Raw genomic sequence first — 26510 nt, 5'->3', positions numbered from 1 at the left:
TTCAATTTGGAGATATTTTATTATTGTAGCACATTGGGGTTTTTCTCTGGCCATAATGAAAGAAAAAAGTCAATTATTCATGGAAGAAACAGAGGCAATTCTGCCTGTTGTTTTCAAAGAGTAATGTAGTAATTATATATTCCTTTAAACGCTGCTGTTAGATAAAAGATGATGTTTTTTTATAGGGTCATGTGCTCTGACATTACTAAGCCATGACTCATAGGAGCAAACTCATACATGCAAACCACAGTAAACACAGAGGCTTAAATTTTGCTTCTTATTAGAGTGTCAACTCAGTAGAGATAATAAAGTAAATTAGAGCCATTTATAGTCTCCTGGCTTATTCCCAGTTTTACTGGCATCAAAAATTGGATGAACAATGAAGTTGAGCCATAGTTGCAGAGAGCAGAACTTCACAGGTAAACCACAGATACATGATACCATTTTAGAATCAGAAATTCTCAACAGTTTCCTGTCCTTTCAAATATTACAAATAATTTCTTTCTTCTTGTTATCTTATGAATACTCTCATGGTAATATTCTTCCTGCTTTAGGTTAAAAACAACAGGAAGAAGAAATTGTAAATATTGCACAGTATGTTAGCATGGAAGACAAGAAAAAGAATGGCACTTGCAGGGTGACTCTTCAGTCCAAAGAAAAGCTCTTCATTTTTTCTGCTAATTCCTGTCTCATTTCTATGTGTTTTTTCAGGTTTTGCACTTCATGTGGCAGATTAATGTCCCACACTGACACGCAGGATTGTAACTCTGGAGAAAAAAAAAGAAAATTTGAGAACTGCAACAGAGATGAGTTATTGCATTTTGCTTATCTGCTTGTTCTCAATTACTCATAAATTTATCCAGTGAAGCATGATCTTTAGGACCCAAAAGACAAGTTCTATGATATTTCATGTGTGATGTGGTGCAGTTATGGATTACAAACTGTTTGTACTTGCACAATGATTTGGATTTAGTTCCTAAATTTCAAGCTTCCCAGTTAAAAGTACTTGAAAAAACATTTCTGGTGCCTGTGGGCCTTAAGGTACTGGCATGAGCTACTGATAATGCTAATACTGAGGTGCCTGCTAAAATTTCATCTCTATCTTTCCAAACAGATATATCCTAAATGCCTATGATACTCAAAGCCCATTCATTGTAAAATAAAAACTGATTTCATAAGCTAGTTAATATACTGAGAAAAGGTCACTTCTTCAGTCTCCATGCATGCAAACAATTCTTTATTCATGAAGAATTCACACTGTTTTTAGTGAAATAGGGATAATTGAGAGCACTTAGAGGAGCTGAGACTTACAAATTAAGGCCCCAAGGATTCTGGAGTCTCTGATTCTTCTCTGTAATGTCACTCTTAAGTAAAATAATGCCAGAATCACAGAATAATGAGGTTGGAAGAGACCTCTAAGATCATTGAGTCCAACCTATGTCCTAACACCTCAACTCAGAGTCTAGACTATAGCACCAAGTGCCATGTCCAGCCTTTTCTTAAACACATCCAGAGATGGTGATTCCACCACCTCTCTGGGAAGAGCATTCCAGTACTTAATTATTCTTTCAGTGAAATTTTTTTTCCCAACATCCAACCTTGATGTAGCATAACACACCTTCCCTGCCATAGCTTGAGACTGTGTCCTCTGGTTCTGTCAGTTGCTGCCTGGTGGAAGAGACTGACCCCACCTGTCTACAGCCTCCCTTCAGGAGCTGTAGAGAGCAATAAGGTCACCTCTAAGCCTCCTCTTCCCCAGGCTAAACAACCCCAGCTCCAACAAATGTTCCTCACAGGGTTTGTGTTCCAAGCCCTTCACCAGCCTTGTTCCCTCCTCTGGACACGTTCAAGCATCTCAACATCCTTCCTGAACTGAGGGGACAGAACTGGACACAGCACTCAAGATGTGATCTCACCAGTGCTGAGTACAGGGGAAGAATGAGCTCCCTGCTCCTGCTGGCCACACAATTCCTAATGCAGGCCAGGATGCTGTTGGCCTTCTTGGCCACCGAGGCACATTGCTGGCTCATATTCAATCTAATAAACCAATAAATGTTCTTACAGTTACAGGAACTGGGGGGAAGGTGTTTGACTCATTTCAGTCAGCTCATCTACACCTGACCTCCTTAACTTTATACTATCATTACCACATTTTTAGGAGTCAGTGAAATTGGGATGAGATAAAGGTGAAGAAGGGAATTGATCAGAACATCAACTTTAACTGTTCCTAGAAAAATCTAAAGATGCAGATTTTCTGTCTTCCAGAACTTTGCTATCCTGATTGTCAGGAAGCTTTTACAGATGTTCGACTAAAATCTCCCTTGCTGTAACAGAAACTTGTTAGTGCTTATCCTACCCACAGGGAATATGTAGCAGTCTATTCTCTTGCTCTTCATTTACGTATTTGAAGGCTATTATCATGTCCTCTTGAAGCTTTATTTATATTAACCAATTTAATTCCCTGCAACATTTCCTCACAGGTTACATTTCTCTCCACTGAACTATTCCTACTAGTCCAGATCATTGAGCAATAAATGGTTAGCTCCTCCAGCAGAGGCCATATTAGCACTCAGCAGAGTGTAAGAATGAGCTCATGCCTTACAGACACCACTTTCATGGTGTGAGAGTGGTGTTTGCCTCATCTTCACCCACATGACATGGCTGATTCATGACCAGCCTCCAATCAATTCTGACCCTTTTTCTGCAGCACTGCTGTTTAAGCTGGTCATTTCCTCATGCTGGTAACAGCAGATCATTCCTAATTTAATAAAAGGTTTTGCATTTGTCCTTACAGAATTGTATCTTATTTCCTTCCAGACCATTAGTTCCATTTGACAGGGATGCTTTGAGTTCTAATCCTGCCCTCCAGGATTAGCTGTGAGTTGTCTGCAAATCAGAAAAGTACATTCACTATTCTTTCATCCATATCACTAATGAAAACATTGGGGACATTTCCAGACTCCTCTGGAAATCCATTTGATACATTTTCCAATTAGACAATGACATTTATTCTCCAAATACAATTTCCCAACAAATTGTATTGTATCCTTCAAACAGTGGCTTCCTCAGATCCATTTGTGGAAGTTACTTTTAATTTGTACGAGTCCAGATATGCAAAAGAAAGCAAAATATTTAATAGTAGTGTTTCAATAAAATTTTGTCAAATTATGACTCACTCTTAGTGAGTAGTCAAGCACAATAGGGTCTCTTCCACTAATAATCCAAGTAAATAAAACAAATTAAAATACCTTTGTGATATTTGTTGTCTTCGGCGTCACTTTTATAGCAATATCCCAAAACAAGGACCACATTCTTGAGACTCCCTTTTTCAAAGAAATAAAATGTCAATTCTTAATATTAATGTGAATTTTGTAATTTGAGGACAGAAAGAATAGATGACATCAAGGCACTAAGAGGACAGAAAGCAGAGTTAAATCATCCGGACCCTTTATTCAGAATCATTAACCATGAAAAACACAGTCACAAAGACAATATAGTTCCCATCTCCATTTAATGTCAGGGTTTATGAGGATTCCAAGGCATAAGCACAGGATCAGGTGACTAGCCTGCTGAACAAGCCCAAGAACAAAGCACCCCATTATTATAAAGCACAGGCAGAGGTGATGGAGTCACAGGAAATAAATGTCACAGCAAAAGCACAGGCTGCAAGTGAAGCTCCAGTGCACAGCAAAATGCACCAGTTCAGTTATGAAAAAAGCAAACCAACCAAAAATGACAAAAAACTGAGTAAAAATTATCAACTAGAAGTTTTAAACTTATGATGGCATATGGATGGGAACTGTAAACAGAGGTTAGATCATAAGAAGGTGCCTACTGAATAATGCAGAAAAAGACCTGGAAGACAGAAGTGGTTAAATCACAAAATAATAAACAGAATGTGTGAGTATTTCAATATCAACTTCCTATTTTATTTCCAACAAAACATGTCTATAAATGTCTTGCAAAGGTAGACAGAAGCTGTCACAAGTTCTCCTGCCACAGCAGCTCTTGTTCCTGTAGGCAGCTCGAGGGTGGAGAGCCCTTGGCTTTCAGCTAGTGGAGGAACACAGGACCTGCCCAGGTGCCTGGGTCAGGGTCAGGCCAGGGCAGGAACAGCCCCACTGTGCAGACACCCCAGTGCAGCACCATGCCTCACAATGCTTCATACATGGAGCCCTACACTCCCATGCAAAGATGAGGAGGGGAGCAGTTTCTGGGGCAGAAACACACTGGACAACAGCTTAACTGTGAAAGCTGCAGTTGGGAGGTTTTTTAACATGCCCTGGGACCTCTGCAAGGTAGCAAGAGGTTTTCCCTGCCCTGAGGAGGTCAGCACTATATTCTCCTCTGACAGTGATGTAAATCTGGTTGTAGTAGATGAGGGATGGTGGGAACCATACACATCCTCCATGCTCAGATTTTTCATAAATTTATTTTTTTTCTATAGACAGTCCTATCCGTACTCCTTACAAAATTGATTGAAACTTAAGTATAATGTTTCTTATTTAGATCTAAGTCCTGTCTTACTACATAGAAATTTAAATTTGCACTTGCAAAATAAACTACTGATTTACATCTAAATTATTCTCTATGGTAAATCTCATGGCTATTGAACATAAATGTTTGGTGACAGAATTGGAAAACAACATTGTATTTCCATATTAATATATGAAGTACAGATAAAATTAATGTCTCAAAGTCTGGCAATCTCTTTTTCCTGAAATATTTCCCTCTGCTTGACATGATATGCTTTAACCTTAAATGAAATGATTTCACACAAAAATATATCCCTCTGTCTTCCCTTATTTCATATAAACAATGTGGTACTGTCGAAAAACTGCTCAGCAGCCTCAGTGCCATTTTCAGAGATTCCAGTACAAACCAAGTCCTTGAATTCAGAAAAAAACCCCTAGCCCTTATAAATAATTGCTGCAAAAAGATGATCAAAAGAAAAAAGTACACATCAAACTGCATACATTGATCTTATTTGCTGTTCTGGAGATTTGTGCAAATACAGCTACACTCCTGAATATTAATTTTTCTATAAATAAATTTTTGATTAAAAATGTTTAGGTGGACTGAGCCTCAAGGTTTTTTAAATCTCACTACTCTATACAATGTATTTTCCTATCAATGACAGCAGCAAGGCAAAAATTATTGCTTTCATAGTAACTATTCTTTACAAAGTGCTAAAAATAAAATGTCCCTTTATAATACAAACATTGCAGCTATCAGGACTAGATGGAATGATACTGCTGTGCTATAGCTGTCACCATTAACAGCTGGGCTCTGAGCAGACTGTAACACTTGCTGTTTCAGGCAAAGGAAAGTCAGAGGAAGCTGAGGTATGTTTGACTCATACAACATTGCCAGCACTAGGACTGACTGTAGTCTATGGATTCTTCCAGTGCCAGAAAGGAAGAAACAGCCTTCAGAATAAGTTCCTGATGGTAAGGAGAAAACATCCACAGCCTGCAACTTTGATATTTGCTAGAAGAATTACAGTGTGCTGCTGAACTCACAACAGCTTCAGTGTTTGTTTTTTGTCCTTTTTGGACAGCAAACACCTTGAAATAACACTGACAGGGAAACTCCAGTTTTTTCCAAAACACAGTGGAAAGTGATGGGAATCCACATATCATGCCACAAAGTACTTTTTGGAGTAATATGGATTTTGAATGTATTGCCACAGCAGTACCACAAACTTGAGTTGATATGGCCTTTTTTACTTTTGGGAAAAGTGCAGGACAGTGTACAGGTGAAGGAAGTTTCAACAGCCAAGGAGTATCCCTTCCTCAGCTGTGTTCCTGGGGCTGTTTGTGGTCACCAGTGAAACCCCACAACTTCTGTCTGCCTACAGCAGCTCAAAACAACTGTCCCTGATGACAGCAGCAGCACATCTGTACAAGTCCACACCCCAAGCCCAGATGTGTAGCACTTTCCTAGCTCTGCTGTGATCTGCCTGTCACCCAAATCTAAAAGAACCATTCCTGAATGAGAATGGGAGAAGAAACTAGGCAATAAGCAATGACAGAAAAATTAAAATCCAACAAGATCCACAGAGAGAGAAGCCAGTAGTGTAACACTTGAGATGGAGAAAGAACACAGGCAGACAAACGTGAGAGAAGACCATGTGACAGAGGATGGTGAGAGCTGTGCTGAAGCCCAGCACAGGGATGCAGTGAAGGTTGATGACAAGCCAGGGAAGAGCTGATGCTCTCTGTGGGCACAGGTATTCAGTTTACACCCTAGAGTCTGATGCTGATGGAGAAGGACAGCCATGGAGCAGAATCAATGAACAGTTCCTGGATAATGCTAATCTGTTCCTGGAACACAGTACTGTGTTCTGTTACTGTTCTCTGTAACAAGCAGTACAGAGCTAACCTAAATTTAGCAGTACTCATCACTTGAAGGTTTTACTTACCCAGCTGAGCTGTTATCATGACTCGAACAGAATCACAGAACTTGTCTATAACTCGTACAGGACGACGTGTTGACAAATCAAGCAGCAAGATATGTCCTCCTCCTGTCCCTATCCACAGTGCAGTATTCTTCTGCAGACAAATGGTCTTCACTCTTCCAGAATAAGCCAGTTTGTGTTTTGATTCCTTATTTAATTTTTCCACTTTGTTCCTACAAGTATGGAAAGATTTTGCATTGGAATTTGGTGGCACCCTATCTTGCAGCTGCCAAAACGACGCTGAATATCAGACTTCTAAGCAATCATTCACCAAGTCAGATCACAAAATTCTCATGAAAACAAACTGGGATGAAAATTACTGAACTCCAAAGAGCCATCTGGTCTGCTTCAGAAGGCCTTTAAATAGAAGGTAGGAACACTTCTTGGTTCTCCCCCAGTCTGCAGGAGGTTAATGTCACAGCAAAGTGGGAGGAGCACACTTACACCTGCTTCTACCTGCACCATAATAAAAAAATGGATGGCATACTAAGGCAGAGGAACAATTTAAATGCAAATGAAAAAATTGTCACAGTCAATAAAAATCTAATTTCCTATTGAATTTGTGCACTGAAAAGACATTCTTGTTCAGGGGATGCAAGAAGTAACTGGATTAGCCTTAGTACCTGAAGGACAGCAAAAGACTTTATTCTTTCTTGAACTAAATGAGTCTTCTTGATATCATAGAGAAATTGGGAAATACAGTAAGGGTCTTTAAAAAGCAGGATTATGCACGGAATATTCTGAAGTTCTGGGCCAAAATGCAGGATATGAAATCCACACTTGCCCAACAAACTGGGAAAATCCCTTACTTCTGGAAGGTTAGGGTGCCATGCTAGAGAAGACAATCTGATAGTCAGCTTTTTATTCATCAGGCCAACAATAAAACACTTACTTAAGAAAATGTGCACAGTCAATTAATTCAGAAAGTTTTTCTGTCTTCTTGTCCCAGATTTCCACAAAATGGCTGTTTTTCTTTGCCAAGTAGATGGATTTGTCTATTGCTATTGAAATAATGTTTGCATCACTGTAAGCATTATGACAGAACCTAGAAGAGAGAAGAACTCCAGTTAGATAACACAGAAAATATCTAGTAGAAAAACTTGACTACTATGAGTGGGATTAGTTTCCCTTTGACTCTAGCAGAATCATTCAGCCATAAAATAAACTAGGCTAAGATACACCTGAAAGGCTTTGCTTTAATCTTCCTATAGCTCAGCATAAATTCTCACAGTAACAGAGTTAGGCTGATGACATCCTTGGAGGCACATTAATGCTCAAAGTATATTAATAAATCTTTCTCATCAAACACTGTTTTCCCTGCTCAGGAAAAACTCCCCTTAACTTCAAAGTAGGATTTGTCCATGAATTACATCAAATTACATCAAACACTCCCAAACCTTCAGTCAATAATTTCTAAATAGTGAGAAGTCAGCAATCAGATGTGATTAAATATACATAGGGCAAAGATATGCACACATATCATACTGAGAAACATGCAAGGAAAATACTATGATAAATATGTATGTGTAATTCTAAGTAAACAGGGCCTGGATAAGGCCAACTGGAGAAGAACACTGATCAGTTGCATAGATATTGACTTGATCAATCCTTTATGGAGTAAAATGTATTTCCTTGGTTAAAAGCTGCAACAAATACTTTCAACATTACACACTGATACTGCATCTGCATTATGGAATAAAAAGAACAGAAACAAGCAAACTCAAAGAATGAGATCCAGAACAAGACATTATATCAAAGTACTGTCAGAAATCTTCAGTGAAAACAAATGGTCAAGTAACATCACTTATAAAAATCAAAAACTTACAGTTGACTTGTCTTTGTTTCAATGAGCTTTTGAACAGAGAAGTCACTGGTTAAGGCAATAATTTTTGTTCCACAGCCTCCCCAGATTACATTTTTTTCAGATAAGCATGAGGATTCATTTAAGCACATCAGAGGTGTGCTAACATTTCCTATATTCAGGATCTTCAAAGGTGTAGCACCCTTACACTACAAGAAAAAATATACTCTGCATTAGAAACAAGGAGGATGCAAACACTCAGAATCTTGTTAAAACAAGGCCACAGAGCCTGTTGAATTAAATTTACACATCCAGATTTTCTGATGGTTCAGAACATTTCCAGAACATTACTGACTGAAAAGCACCTTATTCCCATTAGAAATGTCCCATGGAGAGAGCCTGTGAGCAGAAACAGGCCAGAGCAGGGACTGACACTTTCTGCAACCCCTGGCACACTTGAAGAACTGGAATGAAAGACACATCTGTGTGTTGAAGATGTCCTACACTGGACCATATTCTAATTCTGAAATGCACTGCAACTCCATATCTGCTCTAAATGCTCAGGAACTAAACCTTCAGGTGCCATATGATATAAACAGCTCCAAGTATTTCTTCATCTGCTCTGTAAGCAGAACTCTGATCTACAGAAAACCTAAACAATATTTTATTTTTGAACACAGCTGTTTTACAAAAATTTACTAAATGAGAGGAAAAAGGAGCTATTACAGCAATAAATAAAGGAGACTAAAACTGTTAGAATATTCTTAACAATAACCAAAAACATCTGTTTCTAGTCAGTTTGCCAGGCCTCTCAAAGGAATTTTCCACCTCTTAACTCTTTTGTTTAAAGCAGCTATTGCAAAATGTGCAGTTCCTCTCAGACTGCAGTAGAAAACTTACTGTACTTTTAGAGAAGCAATTAAAAATAAGTGGTGTGAAATACAGCTACAGTTGGTAGCTTCAGACATTACTGATAACATTCAGTAGAACAGACAGCAAAGAACAAGTCTACCTTTACTGCTCTGTCTTCAAAAACTGCCAGTTTGCCATCAGCTGTGCCTACCAGGAAGAAATTCTTCTGTTTGCTAAAATAAAATAAAATAATTAATTCTAGAAATGCCTTAATCACGTAAGAAAAATTAAAATGAGAAATCTCTAGTAATTTCAAGTATTCAATTAAACACCAAAAGCAAACATAACCTCCATGATCATGAATATAGTCCTCACTTGCATTGGGTGCAAAACTAAGTGGAAACACAGGCAAAATAAGCAGTTGTCAGAAGAAAAGTGCAGAGTGCAGAGATGTCATTTTCTGAACATGTCAGTTTAGCAGTATTTTCAAAATGCAACCTGAAATATTTAAAATTCACTTGTACCTTTGCTTTGAAAGAGAATTACAGTACAAACATGTGATAGAATCCGACATTTTCTGCAGACGATGCCTTCTTGTCTCATCTTCTGTGTTAACTGCCCACAGAGAACCAGACTGGGTTCCTGCTACAATCCAGTTTTCTTTCTCAGTAGGAAGAGTCACTAAGGCCAAACTTATAATTTTACTGTCTGCAATATCCTGAGTCAGAAAAGAAGAAGAAAAACAACTTGGTCATGATTTCAGTAACGGCAAATGCTAAAAAATTACTGATGATAAAAACCAGCACAATCTTCTTGGATTCTGAACAGACCCTTGGTCTAAGTTCCCCTTTAAGAAACCTAATTCCCTGTTAGCAGAATACATCATCAACTGGGCCACCTATCTTCAAAGTGCTGTGAAGGACCCATCAAACAGTACACAGGAAAATCTCTCAGCTGAATGCTGACAAAAAGATAATTTTTTATTCTAACCAAGGTCTCAAAGCCATCAGAGAACTGAACAAACAACTATTGCAACGCTAATTGCTAACAATGAAAGTATTGGCCTAATATTTCTTTTTCTCATTTTATTTTTAGAAAAATAGCCCATATAATTTAAACCAAAGCTACCAATTCAGATGTATCATGGTCAACAGATGGCAGATGCAAATGGAACTGAAACAACTTTGATGATGTAGTAGAGATATGAATGTCTGCCTAACTATTAATTCCTTTCTGGGATCTCCATACTAGAAATAATTTCCATTTCAGTTGAGGAAATAATCCAATAGTGGCACGACAGTATTATGAGAAAGTTCAGTCTGGATAGCAGGAAGAGAGTAAAAAGCAACTGCTTTTCTACTTTATTTCATGGATACAATGATGATTCACTTATGAGCAATCTCTCTTCTCCCAAAGCTTAGCTTTCCAGAAGTAATATCCTGCTGAAAAATGCAATTAATTTTTCTGAAATACATCTGTCTGCCAGAAAAAATAGAATAAATGTCAACTTTCCCACATACCTCACAAGTATGTCCATCTGTGTTTAGGTTAACAAATGAAAGCTGTGCCTTTTCTGTGTTCCCATTGCCTATCCAGACTCCTGCCTTCTTGCAGCTTTGATTGGCAGCCACCATGCACTCTGCTGTAGATGTGCTGGGTATGGAGACATACCTCATCAAACAGATAAGCTCTGCAGAATTCAGGATCTCATAAACCTATAAAGAAAGCCACAGCATGCCCATGGTTACAACAATGGCTTGTACAGCAATAAATAACAAGCAACAGATAACAATATTTTTTAGATATGGGCCCAGTATCTCAGCAGGCCTGGTCATTTGTACTGCCACAGAACAGTGCACAACAGCAGTGACACTATTTAACAAAGTCCTTTTTGCACAACTCTAGTAAAGACCAAGAAGTAACCTGAATTGTGTTGCTACACAGCAGCACAGGGGAAAGCAGCCAGCTAGAACACTGGCAGATTGGTTGGTAGATTCCAATGGAACAGTTTATTCTGGAAAGTGAGAGCAGGCAATATTTCATGGCAGTTTCCATTCCCGAAAAGAACAACAGAAAGACACCTGTGCTTCTCATTAACTTAATCCCTGATTCTTTTTCAGGAACCACAACTTTGTAATGCCATCTATCATAAAAAACCAAATAAACAAACTACGTAATACCTGGCAAGACGTTGGTCGTTCCTGAGGGTTTTCCTTCAAACACTTTTTAATTAAATTTTCAACTTCAGGCCAGGGGGAACACCCATATTCTTTGACAGGATCTAGAACGTAAAATTACTTAACTTATTAATCAGAATTTACCACAGTTCTAACTAACCTTCTAATTTTTAGAATTCATCTAACTTCTTCCTGAGCTGCTCTAAGATATGTCACATTTTTAAGTAAAATGTCAGCATGAACAGCTTGGAATTGCTCATCTGTCATTATACACTAGAGCATGAAATGCTAGAACTAGTCCTTTGAATTAATAGCAGTTAAAGCAAATGGATTTTCCTTTATCTTTTTCTTTGGTGCCTATGTGCCTGGGACTGAATGGCAGATACATGTGGGTTGTGTTTCCATTAATGCTGACCATTCAAAGGTATGTCACTTCAGCCAATAGTCTTTCAAATTCCTGTAAACACTGTTTTCAACATTTGTTCTTCTGAGTAGACCGAATACAGATGAACTTGCAATAGAAGATACAGCAAATAGACAAGCAAGTCCATATAGCATTTACAAGATATGGAAGTTTAAATTCCCACTTAGTGCTTGGAATATGTATCTTATGACTATAGCTGCTGAACTCTCTGAGAACAAATCATTCATGAAGGTGCCTGTATTGCTCTTCCTTTTCGTTCATCATAATCCACAGCAAATATTCCAGTCCTACCTCAGATAAAGGTACCATTAGTGATGAACACTTTGAAATGAACACATTCAGTGCAGCAAAAGACAGGCAACGTTTGTCCCCTCTTTTTGTGGAAATGTAAAAATGATGAGCATAGGTGGAAGGAACTGTACTATCTCCAGAAACTAATATTTCATTTATTCCACAGGGCTTATAATACAGTCAATACAGCTACATTTAAGAGATACTTAGTCATCAGTTCCTGGGATATCCTCTTCAGGAAGGGGTTGGAAACTATCTGAGCTTAGAACTGGACAGTTCTCCTTAAGGAGCAGAAAATATATGAACACACTGTCTCTCATAATGAAGAAGTTATGCCAGACTGAGTGATGCTTCTCTTTCCTAAATGGAGCAAAGCATTCCTTAAACAATGTTTAATGAATATGCCCACTATTGCTGGGAAATAAATAAGAACACCAGATATTAAGCTTGTATTGCTGTAAAAATCCAATAGCTCTAGACACTTTGGCAGAAACTGCCCAGCTTATGTTGTCCTGAGTTATACTGTCCAAATGATCACATCATGTCCAGCCTGATAGCCTGTTTAATCTTCCTTCCAGCAGACAATAATTACATACTGTAATGCAGAAGGAATATGAAGAATGTTATATTTTTCTAAGTTTTTTTCTATGATCACTGTTAGATACAACATAACTCATAAGATATGCTATTTCTGGAAGAGGCAGAACAAATGCTAAAATTTTTAGAAAAATTTATAGGCATACCTGGTAATTTTCCTTGTATTGCTAATTCATCAAATTCATTTGGAAACTTCAAGCCTTCCATTATTCTACCTCCTCCTGTTAAAATGTCGTAAAGCAGCAAGCCAAATGAATAAACATCAGCTTGCTGATTGTAAATAACATTTCCTCTGGCAACCTCTGGTGCACGAAATCCTGCAAATAAATCATTCATTAATAAGTATGCTTCTTGTCAAGATGAAGCCATCTTTGTACTTTAAAAAGTAAACAATTACTGATAAAAATGACAGAGGAAGTGCAAGGAAAAACATCAAACTATTTCTAGGCTGGCAATGGCTTGTATTTGGCAGATGTCCAAAATTATCAGCAGTAAGTATAAAGGAAGGGGTTAGTACATCAGTTACACAGCTCCTGCCCCTTCTAATATAAAATAATGGCTTTATCAATGAATGCCAAAAATCAAGACAAGTCTGCAGTCTTTATTGAAGGTCTAACATTTAACACTTGGAGTGATGCTCTCAAGAACAATTTAAAAGACCTTTAAAGTTCCTAAAGGAACTTTTCAAAGCGGTTGAATCATTCAGTGCTTTAGAATAGATGCTAATAGGTTGTCTCTAAAGTTGGGGAACAGTGAAGATATTCGTTGCCTTTAAAAAAAATTAAGACTTATGTATGCATTACTGGAAATTAAAACAAAATATTTTAGCAGTATCATTTCAATATCACAATAACCAGAAAACAAAAAATTATTACGAATGCATGTAATTTAATTTCTTCTTTTTAAACCTTTAATATACTCCTTGACTCTTCTAAAAGGTGTTAAAACATGAACAGGAGGAAAGGCCAAGAGGCATAAATCAGGCACCACAACTTGTAATATGATTAGGACTCCTATTTGTGATTTTTGACTAGAATATAGATTTGAGTTACTTCTTACACACTACATGAAAAATGTATTAGCTATTTTTGGACATAATGGACTTTCAATCAAATCATATTTCCGTACCTGGTGTGCCTTCAGAGGTTTTTATTCCCATTCGACAGCAATACTGGGCAATGCCATAGTCAGCTATTTTTGCAATAACAGCTGAATTGGGATATAAGGTAAAGAGCAACACATTGTGAGGCTTTAAATCACGGTAGATGATCATTGCTGAATGCAGATACCTAGTAATCAAAAAATATTTATTGAAAGCATTCATAAGTTAGGGATGCATCTGTATACACACACTGAGTGCATTAGTCCCACAAGTAAATTGTGCTTTCACACATGAAATATTGTGTTAAATATGTTAAACATCATCAACATGACACAGCCTTTCTGGATAATGACTTTAAATAGCATTTCAGAACAATTCTACTTTTTACTCCTTTACTATTTACATTGCAGTTTCATCTGAAGAGTCACTAATAGTTTGAAAAATGCATCCTAGAACCTTAAGCTTAACCCCCTTGCAGATTTTATCACTTTTAAGTCACCCTGCAATGTGAGGTGAGGTGATTCATGCACTTTCAGAACTTGAAAAATGCACTAAATTAATTTCTTTGACATTTCAGTAAGAAATCAACAACCACAAGGAAATTGCACCCATCGTCTTGCAATTTCTCTACTTACATGAGCATCTCTCATTAGCAGGAAAAAAACCAACAGGTAATGAAAATATGTATTACATATCAGCCAATCAACCATAAAAATACAAGCATTTGTCTGACCCAGGAAATATTCTGCTTGAGTTGTGAGAGAACAGAAGCTTTTCATTTGCACTACATCATCTTTGAAGCTATATCCTGTTTTTCCAGCAATGAAGAAGTCACATTTACCTTAAGCCATCTGCTACATGTAGAGCTATCCTGTGCTGAAGTGTTCTAGTTAAACTTGCACTGTCTTGTTGAAGCAAACGATCAAGAGATCCCTTGAGGGCCAATTCCATCACCAGCATCCGGGGACGGATTGCAGCAGCCAGCAAAGACACTAAACTGGGGTGGTGGAGGTGACAAAGCACTGCAAGCTCCTGTCAATTGTAAAATCAGATGAAATAGTGCAAATAGCACAATCCCTGCATCTGAAGTAAATTAAGGAATGTTTTGGAGTGAGTAAATTTTGCAATTTACTTAAACTTTTAAAATTCTTTGCTAGGGTTGATATTCCAAGGGCAGCAGTACACACAAAAAAAAGAGAGTATTTCTTACTTGTCTTAGGAGCCTGAGGGAAGTATGTTTATTGAAAATCTTTACAGCAACCTCTTCACCACCATAGGATGCACGGTACACAGACCCAAAACCACCATCACCTTTTGAAAAAGAAAATTGAAGAGTATTGTACAAAAAGGGATAACAACAATTTCTCCAAAATAATAGCTGAAAGGGTTCAGTTTTAAAACATGTAGATCATCTACTGTGTTAAGATTCATGATCAGTAAATTAAACACACAAAAACCAGTGCCCTAGTGCACAAATTAATGGAAAATTCAAAACTCAAAAACCTGAAATTCAGAATTCCTTAAAATAATACATTTCTTCAGAAAAGAAACCTCTAAAACGCTTTCCATATGTTGCAAAACTGACTTAAATAGATTTTTTTACATAATCTCTGTAAAAAAAACCCTCACCACATAAAAAAATGTTTACCCAAGAGAAATTCAGGAGCTTCATCAAATTCCAGGTCATCATTGTTCAACATAATATTTCTAGGCAAATCAGCCAGTATCAGATCAGGAGCAATCTGAGCAATCGGAATGGTCTGTCTTGGTTGATCTGGATTTACCAAAAGATCACCTAAGATAAAAAAAAAAAAAAAAAAAGAAAGAGAGAGAAATTAAAAAAAAAAAAAAAGAAAATAAAAGAAAAAAAAAGAAGGGTAGGCATCACTGAAAAAGCACTGAAATCCATGAGGATGTTGCACAGTATTTGTGTAGATACTAGTGATACTAGTGTACCTCTATATACCTCAATTGGCATAAATATATACCTTCTTCAGCCTTCCTAAGCAAGTCATCAAGGAGTATTTTTTGGTGCTCTTCACCATCTTGAAAGCTGTACAGAGCCCATTTCTTCAACAGTGTTTCCCCTTCACCACACACATCTATTTCCAACAAACCTGGAAACCATTCTTCCATGAGAGAATCTATGTGATCCACAACTTGCCCCAAAAGGATGCACCCTTTAAGAAACAAAAAGAGGGAAATTACAGTCCAAATCTGCCATACTTTTCATTGCAAAGATAAACTCTATATTCCAAAGGCAAAAGCACAACAAACCAAAATGCCAAGCTGCAATCAAACTGGAGCAAAATTCAGGCTCAGGAATAATTAACCTTTTCTGCAAGAAGGTGCTGTAATTTTCAAAAAACTGTCTGGGTTGTTGTCAAATACTGCTGATTCCACTAGACAATAAGCTTCAGGAGACCAGTTCAAGTAGATGCCTTGTCTCCAGTACATTCTGTTAGGACGAAGAGCTCGCTCTAGAAAACACAAAATTGGATTAAAAATCTGATAATGAATATCTCAAATATGAATGTCAATTTTAAAATATTCAGAATAATTCATGGTACTTTGATTATACAATTATGATTGTAGGGTTATATTTACCCAAATAACAAACAAAAGAAAGGCTACAACCTTGCAGGGACTAAATATATATCAACTTGTGTTCAGTTCTAGAAGGCACACACAAACTGTAAATATTTAACCAGATGGTAAGTCATGCAGCAGGTAGGCATTGCAGAAATGCTTAGGTATATTCAGGTTCAAGCACAGAACATCTCAGGCAAAATATCACAAAAAGCTGTGATTTAAATCTTTCCTGTCACACACTCATGAAATAGCAGAACTCAACTAGAATTTGATGGTCAGAAGAAACTAGAATTCTAGGACATCAGGCATTTACAAGTGTTATTTGTAGAGTATTACCATGGGAAAGCATGGACTTCTTGGAAAAAAAGTAAAGACATATCCTCTGTTTCTGATAAAAGCAAAGCTTTGAGACTTAAATAAGGAGAGCATTAATGAACATGAAGAAAAACATTTTGTTTTTCTGTGTGGAAGACACATTCCATCCTGTATTCTTTGTGGAAGTAAATAGCAACATTGCATAAAAATAAGGATTTCCCCTATCTCTAGCATCTGAAGGAGAGAAATGGACCACTTATACCTTTACTTTCTTTTGCACACCACTGTGAAGACCAGTCACTATCCATTTCTGGATATTTCTAAGTTACAAAAATGACCACTATCTTTTTCTTACATTTGTGAAGTGTAGAATTTAGCTAAAGCAAAACAGTGCTGTTAAATCTTTAACATGCATTCGAGGCAAACTTGCACACTACTCCTTTTGGAGACCAAGATTTGTACCTCTTCCTGAGAGCATGTAAGGTGATATCTCAAGCAACCTGTTGATCAGCCTGGACCAAAATCCCATAGGAAAGTATGGCATCTCATAAAGCCTGATGATAATTTCTGAATTTTCACAGTGGGGAAGCTCTATAACAGGTCTGTGATCAGACAAGCTGAAAAAATAAAAACATTAAGACAGGATTTGATGATGTAATACGTCTGAGCTGATAGCATATATTATTATTTATCATGTAAAATGCATTATTTATTAATGAATGCATGATTCAGATGGTCAGGGAGCTTGTTTATTCTGCTTGCTTGTGTAAAAGTGAATTTCTGACTGTGATTTAAACCCATCAGCAGCTCACTAATGGATCATTAGATATTTAATGCAAATATGAGAAAATCTGAGACATATATAAGGCAGGTAAGGCATTAGGATAAAATCTTCCTATCCCAGGGCTTTGAAGGACATAAAAATCCCAATCAGTGAAGCCATGCTACATTCTCTCCATCTAGCAACATTAACATTACTAAACACATTAGATAAATCTTTAACTGAGGCAGAGAAACTGAGTTATCTGCTTCAGATAAAACAAAACTACCACATTCAAAGTCATAATTCTTTTTTTGTCACCACATTTAGTATCTACACTTTTTGAAGGAGATACTGTTTCTTAGTAACTTGTCTGTGATTCTCACTTCAAGCAAATAGGTTATGAAAATGTTTTCTTATCTTTTATATTGCAATAAATATCTGTAATGCTGGCACACTGCTGTGTGAAGCTAAATTATTATCTCCTTGTAGTCTTGAAGCATGGTAACTGCAAAAGATGTACTATCCTCAAAGTATTCTATCATTTATAGTTTCCATTTACCCACCATGTTGATACAACAAACACTTTACCTGCTACAAGATCAGCTTAACATGTCCCTTCTGAAAGCATTTACTAGAATGTAATATACAAAGAGGACATCATCCTTTCATGTACCAAATTGCTCTGATGATCAGTGAAACTAGTTAGCCTGATAGGAGGTTCCTATTTTGATCTACCTCTATGGCTGTCATTTGTGGGTTTAGCTCCTTGCTTACCTGCTTGGGATGAGCAGTTGGTCCTCTCCTAATGGCAAAGCAATCTGAAACTTTTCCAGAAGCTTAAAGTATTGTGACATATAGATTTTAGGGAACTTGCTCTTCTTCAAAAGGAATTTTTCCACATCTGAACGCTTTACAATTCCTTTAGGGTATTTAGAAGAGCCTTCCACTTTCACCATTAGAATCTTTAAAAAAAAGTGAAGCAATTTCAGGTGTACATTAATAATTAGATGAAAGTTTCAGAGGTTAGAAAATCTGAGTACATATAATAAATTTTGAGAGTGTTTCTAGATCAACATCTCAATAATGGTCTCAAGCAGTTGGTCTGCTGCTTTCCCATTCCAACTCCATATCTAGTCACTTTTCTCTGTCATCTGTACCTAACATTCAATTTCCTCCCCCTTCTTACAGCCTTTAGCTCAAAATTCCAGCTTTCACCCCAAACCATGGCAACATATTGCAGGTTTACCTTGCATCCACAGGGTTTTCTATTCTACATGCATTCTTGGTTCCATTGCAGTTTAAATGATATTGGACATTACAATGTAAGAACAGACAAGCAATGACACAGTCAGTTGTCCAGAACGCAATAGAAACAGAAAGAATCAGGTAAAAAATGTGGGCCTTGAGAAAATTCTAGACCATGAAACAATAAAGAAATGGTCAAGAAGGAACACTGATGAGTTACAGTGGTTTTAGACAGTAGAAAATGTACCATAAATGTATGCAGAAAGTGTTCAGTCTGACCTGTGCCATGATTTTGCAGAGCCACTTTGGATCTACGAAATACAGGTCTCTTAGCTGTAGTGCTGGGTCTTGGAAATGAAGGAGGACACCTGCACAAAGAATACTGTAATTAGCAATGCATTGCTCAAGATCAATATTAAGCAAAGTAAGCACTCCACTCTGGGCCGTTTTTATTATATGACTTGACATAAACAGTATGAATAATAAATACAGCTATATTTATGTCATCATCTCAGAACAGTAGAGTGCAAACACAGCTTGTTCAGCTTTACCTTTATTTTCAGACTTTTTTTTTAGGTTTTTAATCTGGCTTGCATTTTTGCTAAACTCTGTGGGGTTTATTATTAATCTTAGGAAGTCAGTACTGCACTGAGACAAGCTGTTACATGTCTAATCACTATTCTATTTGAGCTACTGGAGCAATTGCATCTTTTTTCAGCAACTATGCTGCCTAATCAGCAGCAGAATATTTCAAGGAGGGGTAAGAGAGCAAGAGATACAAACTGTTATAATACTGATCCTTCATGTCATGGAATTTCCTTCCTAACAATGTGGTTTAGCAAACTAAAGTTACCCAAGTTTAGACACTTCAGCTTACCATTTTGTGGCAACCTTGTGAAAAAATTAAAAACCTGTACAGATATGTCAGCTGCAGATTTACAACAAAGTGCTAACAAACACACATTGAAGAGAATATTTTACCTGATTCATTCAGAAAGTGAATTGCATGAGGGAGTTCATTTTCATCCAGCTGTAGCTGACCTTCTTGTACCAGCTCCAGCAAGCGCTTCTGATCAATTACAGGAAATTCCACTGGGACGTTTTTACGTTCCAGCAAAATTCTCTTTTCTAACTCCAGGTAGCTGTCAGGAATTAGCTGACCAACCACTGGTTGATCTCTGATCTGTAAAATCAGGAGTAATAATCTTAAATGTATTAATTTACTCATGTGAAATGAACAAAATAAAACTAAGATATAAAGTGTCTGTCCACTCAATAGTAGCAGAAAAGAACAAGAACACTAATTTATTGACTAACATGGCTTCTGAAAGGTAGATGCAGTTATTCTTTAAGTATTATAATGTCTTTCTATAAATAAATATCCAGAGAAGAAATTAACTCCATATTACTTGTACATAAAAAATAATAAATGAGGTCTCTTAGAAGACACTATTTCGAAGAGAAGCTTTGGTTCAAAGTAAAAGGAAAATATTCATTGCATGAGCAGATATCATACATCTTCAGTTAAAATAAAAGATAAAATAATAAAAAATCCTATGCTTCTTGTAATATGTAATATCTGTAGCCATGTCTTTTAGGTAAACTAGGGGGAAGAGAGTAGTAGCTCAATTAAAAGTCTCCACTGCTGGCAGTCAGAATAGAATGAAATAAATTTAGGTACATGAGTGATACAAATGAGTGCTTTGTGCTTGTTTCCTGAGCCTCTATTCCTTCCTGCAGACACGCTTTGATATTGGGTAATCACTAGTACCCAGTCAGGTTTTCCTTTCTCCATGTGTGCTGACCTACTAACTTTTTTGAGGAAATGGGAAACAACTTTCCCAATATTTACAAACTGGCTTCTTAACTGTAATCTTTCTCTCACCAATGCACTGTGATGTTTTTAATGTGTCAAAAATACAATTGGTACCTTGTGCTGATGAAATTAGTACCTTGTGTAATTTCAAATGCTTCAGAGTACTTGATGACAATGCTGAATACCAAACTCACTTTGTTTAACCTCTAAGCAAATAAATACCTTGTAACATTCCTTCCACAAACTACCTACATCATTAATGGTAATTATCTCATTTCCTTCAGGCCACCTTACATCTGTGTAGAAGTTTAAACATCAGTTTAAGTCATAGTCTCAAGAGATGTAGACATTAAAGGAACAAGATTTTTCAAAAAGCAGAACTTCTCTTGAGTGTTGAGTAAGTATGGTGAGACATAGAGCCACAAAAAACCCACCAGCTCTATTCATGCCTACTGATGTATGAGGAGAGGAGTTAACCCATTTCACTTGAGGAGGACACCCCCTTGCCATTTAGGTCTGGTTAGCTGTTCCTTGCAGTGTGGAATGAAGTTAGGGAGATTTTGGATCTGGCTAAGCTGCTAATTCCTGAGAGAAACGAGAGAGGTGTTTACACTTTAACTTATTTGTAACACCACTGGTATGAGACTCGTCATAAATACATCATTTGCTCTATAAAATCTTCCAAGCAGTCATTTAAAAGAAATTTGAGTTCTGGTTTGATTTATGAAATCCTGCCATTAAGTAGCACACAACATCACCTTTTATCTTTAATGTATTATGACATAAATGAAAACTGTGTTGTTGTGTAAATTAAAAAAAAAGGTATATTCTTTTGGCTACAGATAAGATCCTGCCTTTCTATAAGCTCCATGCCTGGGCTGGTGTCTTCACTCACACTGAGGATTTCATGCAGTGGCTAAAGATAGAGGAGAGAATGAGTTGGCATGATTTTGGAGACAGCAGAATTACAAGTGCAGAGACTCCAAGGAGGATTACTCAGTCCACAGGATCTTCTTTTCCTGCTTTAATTCACTTTCCTCTTTATAGAAACAGCTTCATGGTATGTAAAATGAAATCAGTAAATGGGAAATCAGTTGGTTTTCACAAACCACAATATATTATTTCCTGTCCCCTGAAATCTTGCAATACTTACTGTGATCATATGATGCTGCCCAAGAAACCAAAGTTTTAATTTAATTTGTTTGTAAGACAAAGATGGCTCATTTTTAATTAAGTACTTGAATTATGGCCCTAGTGTTTGAAAACAGAAATTAGCTGGGATTTTTTGGGAAGAAAATCAAATTAAAACAAAACTGGTTATTTTCCTTCATTATTTTGCTGAGAGTAACATTTGATAGAAGGCAAGATGACTTTGCTATCACACAGAAATTTATTTAACTATGCATTAATGTTCAAAAATGTATTCACTAAAGTAAAACAAGGATGTTTTCAACATTAAAACCAGCGTGTAGCTTACCTTGAAGTGAAGACTCTCCTTTATGATGATTTTCCGAAGTCTGATAATGGAATCAGATTCTTCTGTAGCATTGACAAAGTGGTAATCCTGGATTGCTGGGAAGCCTCGCTTGTTCAGCAGCTCTCTAGTAATTTTACTCATGCAGGCCCTACGTTGCATTTCATCAGAAACATCCAAATGAGTGCCAACAAGAATGACAGGGGATGTTGATGCTCGAGCCTGTTAGTGGGATCCATACTGTTAATTAACTCAATAGTGAATGCTGATTTTAGTGTTCCATATTCACATAAAATGTGAGCAATTTAGTCAAACATTCAGAGAGCCACCAATTTTAAAACAGAAATATTAAAAAAAATCAGCCTTTTCTAAAAGGAAGGAGTATGCATCTGGATTTATTTCTGTGTAGATTAACACTATTGGCAGTAAATTAGAGGGACATTATTTGCTAAGAACATCCAACAAAATGGAAAAGCCAAAATAAATTTGCTAGCTGTCATTGGAACAGGGCAGCAGTGAAACATCACCAAGTACTGCCTAGCATAGGAGAACACATCAGAAGTGGTTTTCATCAACACTGAACTGACTGCAACACTGTGTCCTGTATCACTGCTCAAGGTGAAAAGAGTGAAAAGGTCAAGTTCATTAACAGGATCAGTAAACAAACTCTTTATGTGAGTGTATTGCCCAGTCATGGCAAAACATCCTACAAAAAGAAAAGACAAGTAATGCCCACTCACCATGGAATGGCTCCATAGATAGACAAACACTTAGAAAAAATGACAAATATACAGGCACATTCTCAGGTCAATTCTCTACCACAGTTGTGGAATCATTCCTATTAATAATAGGATACGAAGCATACACTTAATAGCATGATTTCAAACCTGTACCTAGTCAGTTTTAGTCTAATTCTGATTTCCCCCAAATTTATACTGATGTAAAACAAAACCACAAGTTTAACTCATTATTTCTTTAATACTACTCATTTCTTATTTTTATCAGTAAATTAAAAATATTGCCAGAATATACAAACTACTCTTTTGCACATCACTTTGTACAATTTTATGTCCAAAATGGTGCTGATCATGTCTTTTTATGTCTAAAAATATTTTCATATCCAATACATGATGTTTTAGTATTACTATTCTTACTTTCCAAAGAATTTTTTTCTTCTTCCCCTATATAAATAATTATGGTTAATTTGCTGTTCACTTACAGCTTCCTGGAAAGGAGAATTCCATTCTGTATGTCTTACCTTGATGTTAAAAAGCCATGGCTTCATAGCATCCACCTCTGCTTGTCCTTTGCTGAGATCATAAACAGCAAGATATAAAGCCCTCTGGGTCATGAAATGAGGATGGGTACTGTAGAACTCCTCTTGTCCTAATGATCAAAAATGCCCATTGTTTAGTACTTCCTCGACTGAACAGCCTCAGATCACAAAAAGGCAGAGGAACATGTCCCCAGACCACAAGTTCACAAATGAAATAATGTTTGCAGAAATTTATATAAATTGACAGGAAGCCATAATAACTATGGATTTTAGGAAGGCACTCTGTAGTAGCTCTGAAGTGTAAATGTTAAGACACATACACTGGTTTTATATCAGCAGTAAGATTTAACTGAATAGACATGGTTGCTCCATAGATAAAAGGTTGTGATTCTTTCAAAACTCCAATGCTGAATTTCTTCCTCACTCTTTCCTTTCCTTCTACTTTCCTTTCTCCTATACTTTCAGCAAATTCAAAAGAAATTCACATAATTAAGCATTTAAAATTACAACTGAAGCCGAAAATCCAGCTTGAATGGCACTGTTTGTGCTTCTGCATTGTGATAGACTGTATTTAAATTATGATAGACCTCTGCTTAAAATTAACTTTTCTATAGCCCCAAATAGCCCTGGATTTTAGAAGTGCTTTTGTAGTTGCCCAAACTTAGAAAGCTTTCCAGAAACACAAGGTTCAAAGACTCCTCCTAAGTGCTTTGTTGTCTGTGACCCTACAAACCTGTGACACTGCAGAATCTAGACAGATCTGGACTACAAAAGGGAGAATCAGTGTTGAATGAAAGATTCTTCTGGTGATTACAAGCAGTTTCTTACTATTTTGAAATTATTATTCTGAAGTATTATAGTTGAAATGAGTGCTCAAAACACATTTGGTGATAACAAATTCCTGAGACTTTCTATTAAATTTGAGGGATTAGCTGTTAATTTACAGAATCCACTAATTTGTAAGTAGCCACTGGACTTTTGATGTGTGTTTGTGATTCTACTGTCCCCAGTTTGAATTACCACAAGCTGACTCTAAGAATAAGTAATACAATAAAATGTTGGAAAAGAAAATAGTAAAGGAAAATAAACTCAGGAAATACCTCCAAAGTCCCACACATTTAGTATAAGCTCCTTCTTCATTTTGCCTTTCCCTTGAATGATCCAGTCTTTTACATCAATGCCTACTGTAGCTTTTGGAGAGCCCAATTCTGTTCGTTTGCTTTTCATTAGCTGTTGTAGCAGGGTAGTTTTCCCACTGCCAGTGTTTCCAACAATAATGAGCTTCATTCTGTTATAAGGCACAGCCTTCTTCAGTCGTTGTTGAAGAAATCTGGTAGAAAAAAGTTTGCAAAACTCACAGAAGTGTAAAAACAGAGAAAAAGATCAACAGAACTCAAGAACAATCTAGAACCATACCACTCTCTTCAGATTTTCAGTGTCTTATATTGATATTATTGTTCTTTTAACTGTATACTCCAATTTCTGATTTGAAAGCTAAAATTTAATTCTGAATATGTTTTCACTTTGTAATTGTCCCAAAATTGTGCTCTGTGCAGTTCATGGGGGAACACAATAATACACATATTACAAATAATTGGTAAGTACCATTTATTGCACAGTTTATAGAAGCATCAAATTCAAGAGGTAACACTAGTATGGTCTTTTCAAACAGCATGTTATTTTCTCAATGCTTACTGCAAATCCCAAGAAAGCAAACCAAGAATACTCAAGAACAACCAGGCAACAAACCTGATAATGTCTCTGGCTTTGCATCCCACATGCTTGAAGTCTAAATTAAGATGGAGCCCTTCCAAAGGAAGATCCCAGACTTTGGACAGTCTTCCCATTTCATCAGGAAAGAATCTCAAATCAGGATTATAACTTACATCCAGAGAAGTCAAGTTCTCTAGGAAACCAATCTGAGGAGGAATCTAAATAAAAGAACATTTAATGAGCAATTAAATTTTTGAAAAATGAGGATCATTAATACATTAAATACTTAACAGAACTAGCTATTATTTTTACTTCTCTAGTTCATTTTTTAATAAACAGGCCTAATGTCCCACAGTAAGAGAGAAAAGACCTTATAAGTAATTCAGTATAGAAATTGATTATATGACACATTCCAGGCAGAAAAGCTGAATATAATATAGTGATTTTCCTTCACAGAGAGTACCATTTTCACTCACATACCATTTCACTAATACAGTGTAGAATGGTATAAGAGGTGACACGAAAATCAAATGAACATTGAAAAATTGCATTCAAATGAAAAGCAAATACATTTTCTTTCAGTAGATTCTTACACTTTACCTCTTTTAACTTGTTGTGGGAGAGGTGTAGCTTTTCTAGCCTAGACCATGCACACGCCTTTTCACTTAAGTCCAAGACATCTATTTGATTATGATTAAATAACAGCTCCCTTAAATTTAGTGATTTCCAGTGCATCGGTCCAGGCAGGCTCTCAATCTTGTTTTGGCTTAAATCTACTGATCGCAAACTAAAACCACAAAAATAAAAAAGAGAGAAGTTAGCAAATGAAAAAATAAAACCCAGTTTAGCTGGAACCAAAGCTGTATTAATTTTTAATAAGCAAGTGGATTAGCTATCAGAAGAGATGGTTTTCTGACTGAAATCCAAATACAAGTAGATATATTTGCAAATACATGTATGTGCAGAAATTATATAGTTCACCCACACCTATTGGACAAATATGCTGTTTATGTTACTATTAAACACAAAGCACACAAAAATGCATACAACACCTTTCTGATCTGTCTCTGCTGGGAGATGCAGAACCTGAAAACTGCATTTTTTTCAATACAACCATTAATATGTCAGCATGCTGAAATTGTGCAATATCACATTAATACCATTAATATAAATTCCCAAATCCTTGGTTCTGCACTCTCTATGGTGCCATCAGCACTCACAACTCCCCACACCTATTGGATCACCCCTTCCAAGCACTCCTCCCACAACCTCATTCTAGTTATGTTAAGGTCAGCAACTTCTATAAAAAAAGCAGAAGTCCAATTTTCACATAAGTAATATGCTTTGAAGGTATAGCAAAATAAATGTCACATGTATCTTTATCACAGCTTGTTCTAGAGGAAGTGTTTTTCTTTGAGAATAAGTATCTCATGTTATTTGGGAAGTGAAACATTAATCTCAGTAGTCTTGTGCAGAAGGTCTGCAGAACTCAAACAGGAAAAATTGGTAACTTTTTATTGTTGGTTACAAGGAAATATAAGATTAATTCTAGTATTCTCATCAAGAATTGTCAACTTCAGCTGTCAGGGAATAAATTTTCAACAACAGGGAT

General features: G+C 36.6%; 1 protein-coding gene across 1 annotated transcript in view; it reads right to left on the bottom strand.

Moving 5' to 3' along the window:
* Nucleotides 1–633: 633 nt before the first annotated feature.
* Nucleotides 634–26510, bottom strand: part of LRRK2 (leucine rich repeat kinase 2) — a 61661-nt gene continuing 35784 nt past the window's right edge. Inside the window, exons 27-51 of the mRNA XM_079304576.1 lie at nucleotides 25499–25685; nucleotides 24935–25116; nucleotides 24286–24515; nucleotides 23168–23295; nucleotides 21913–22131; nucleotides 19601–19802; nucleotides 18899–18987; nucleotides 18149–18336; nucleotides 17074–17228; nucleotides 16038–16184; nucleotides 15693–15884; nucleotides 15353–15499; nucleotides 14915–15015; nucleotides 14546–14736; nucleotides 13731–13891; nucleotides 12749–12919; nucleotides 11294–11394; nucleotides 10634–10828; nucleotides 9638–9831; nucleotides 9274–9346; nucleotides 8286–8470; nucleotides 7353–7505; nucleotides 6425–6633; nucleotides 3249–3323; nucleotides 634–767 (exon numbers count right to left, since the gene is read on the bottom strand). Coding sequence (XP_079160702.1) covers nucleotides 646–767; nucleotides 3249–3323; nucleotides 6425–6633; nucleotides 7353–7505; nucleotides 8286–8470; nucleotides 9274–9346; nucleotides 9638–9831; nucleotides 10634–10828; nucleotides 11294–11394; nucleotides 12749–12919; nucleotides 13731–13891; nucleotides 14546–14736; nucleotides 14915–15015; nucleotides 15353–15499; nucleotides 15693–15884; nucleotides 16038–16184; nucleotides 17074–17228; nucleotides 18149–18336; nucleotides 18899–18987; nucleotides 19601–19802; nucleotides 21913–22131; nucleotides 23168–23295; nucleotides 24286–24515; nucleotides 24935–25116; nucleotides 25499–25685 — 3997 coding nt within the window. The 3' untranslated portion in view covers nucleotides 634–645. The remainder of the gene's footprint in view (nucleotides 768–3248; nucleotides 3324–6424; nucleotides 6634–7352; nucleotides 7506–8285; nucleotides 8471–9273; nucleotides 9347–9637; nucleotides 9832–10633; nucleotides 10829–11293; nucleotides 11395–12748; nucleotides 12920–13730; nucleotides 13892–14545; nucleotides 14737–14914; nucleotides 15016–15352; nucleotides 15500–15692; nucleotides 15885–16037; nucleotides 16185–17073; nucleotides 17229–18148; nucleotides 18337–18898; nucleotides 18988–19600; nucleotides 19803–21912; nucleotides 22132–23167; nucleotides 23296–24285; nucleotides 24516–24934; nucleotides 25117–25498; nucleotides 25686–26510) is intronic.

This window comes from Erithacus rubecula (assembly GCF_903797595.1).
Source record: "Erithacus rubecula genome assembly, chromosome: 4".
Classification (NCBI taxonomy): Eukaryota; Metazoa; Chordata; class Aves; order Passeriformes; family Muscicapidae; genus Erithacus; species Erithacus rubecula.
This window is presented reverse-complemented; position numbering and strand designations above follow the sequence as displayed.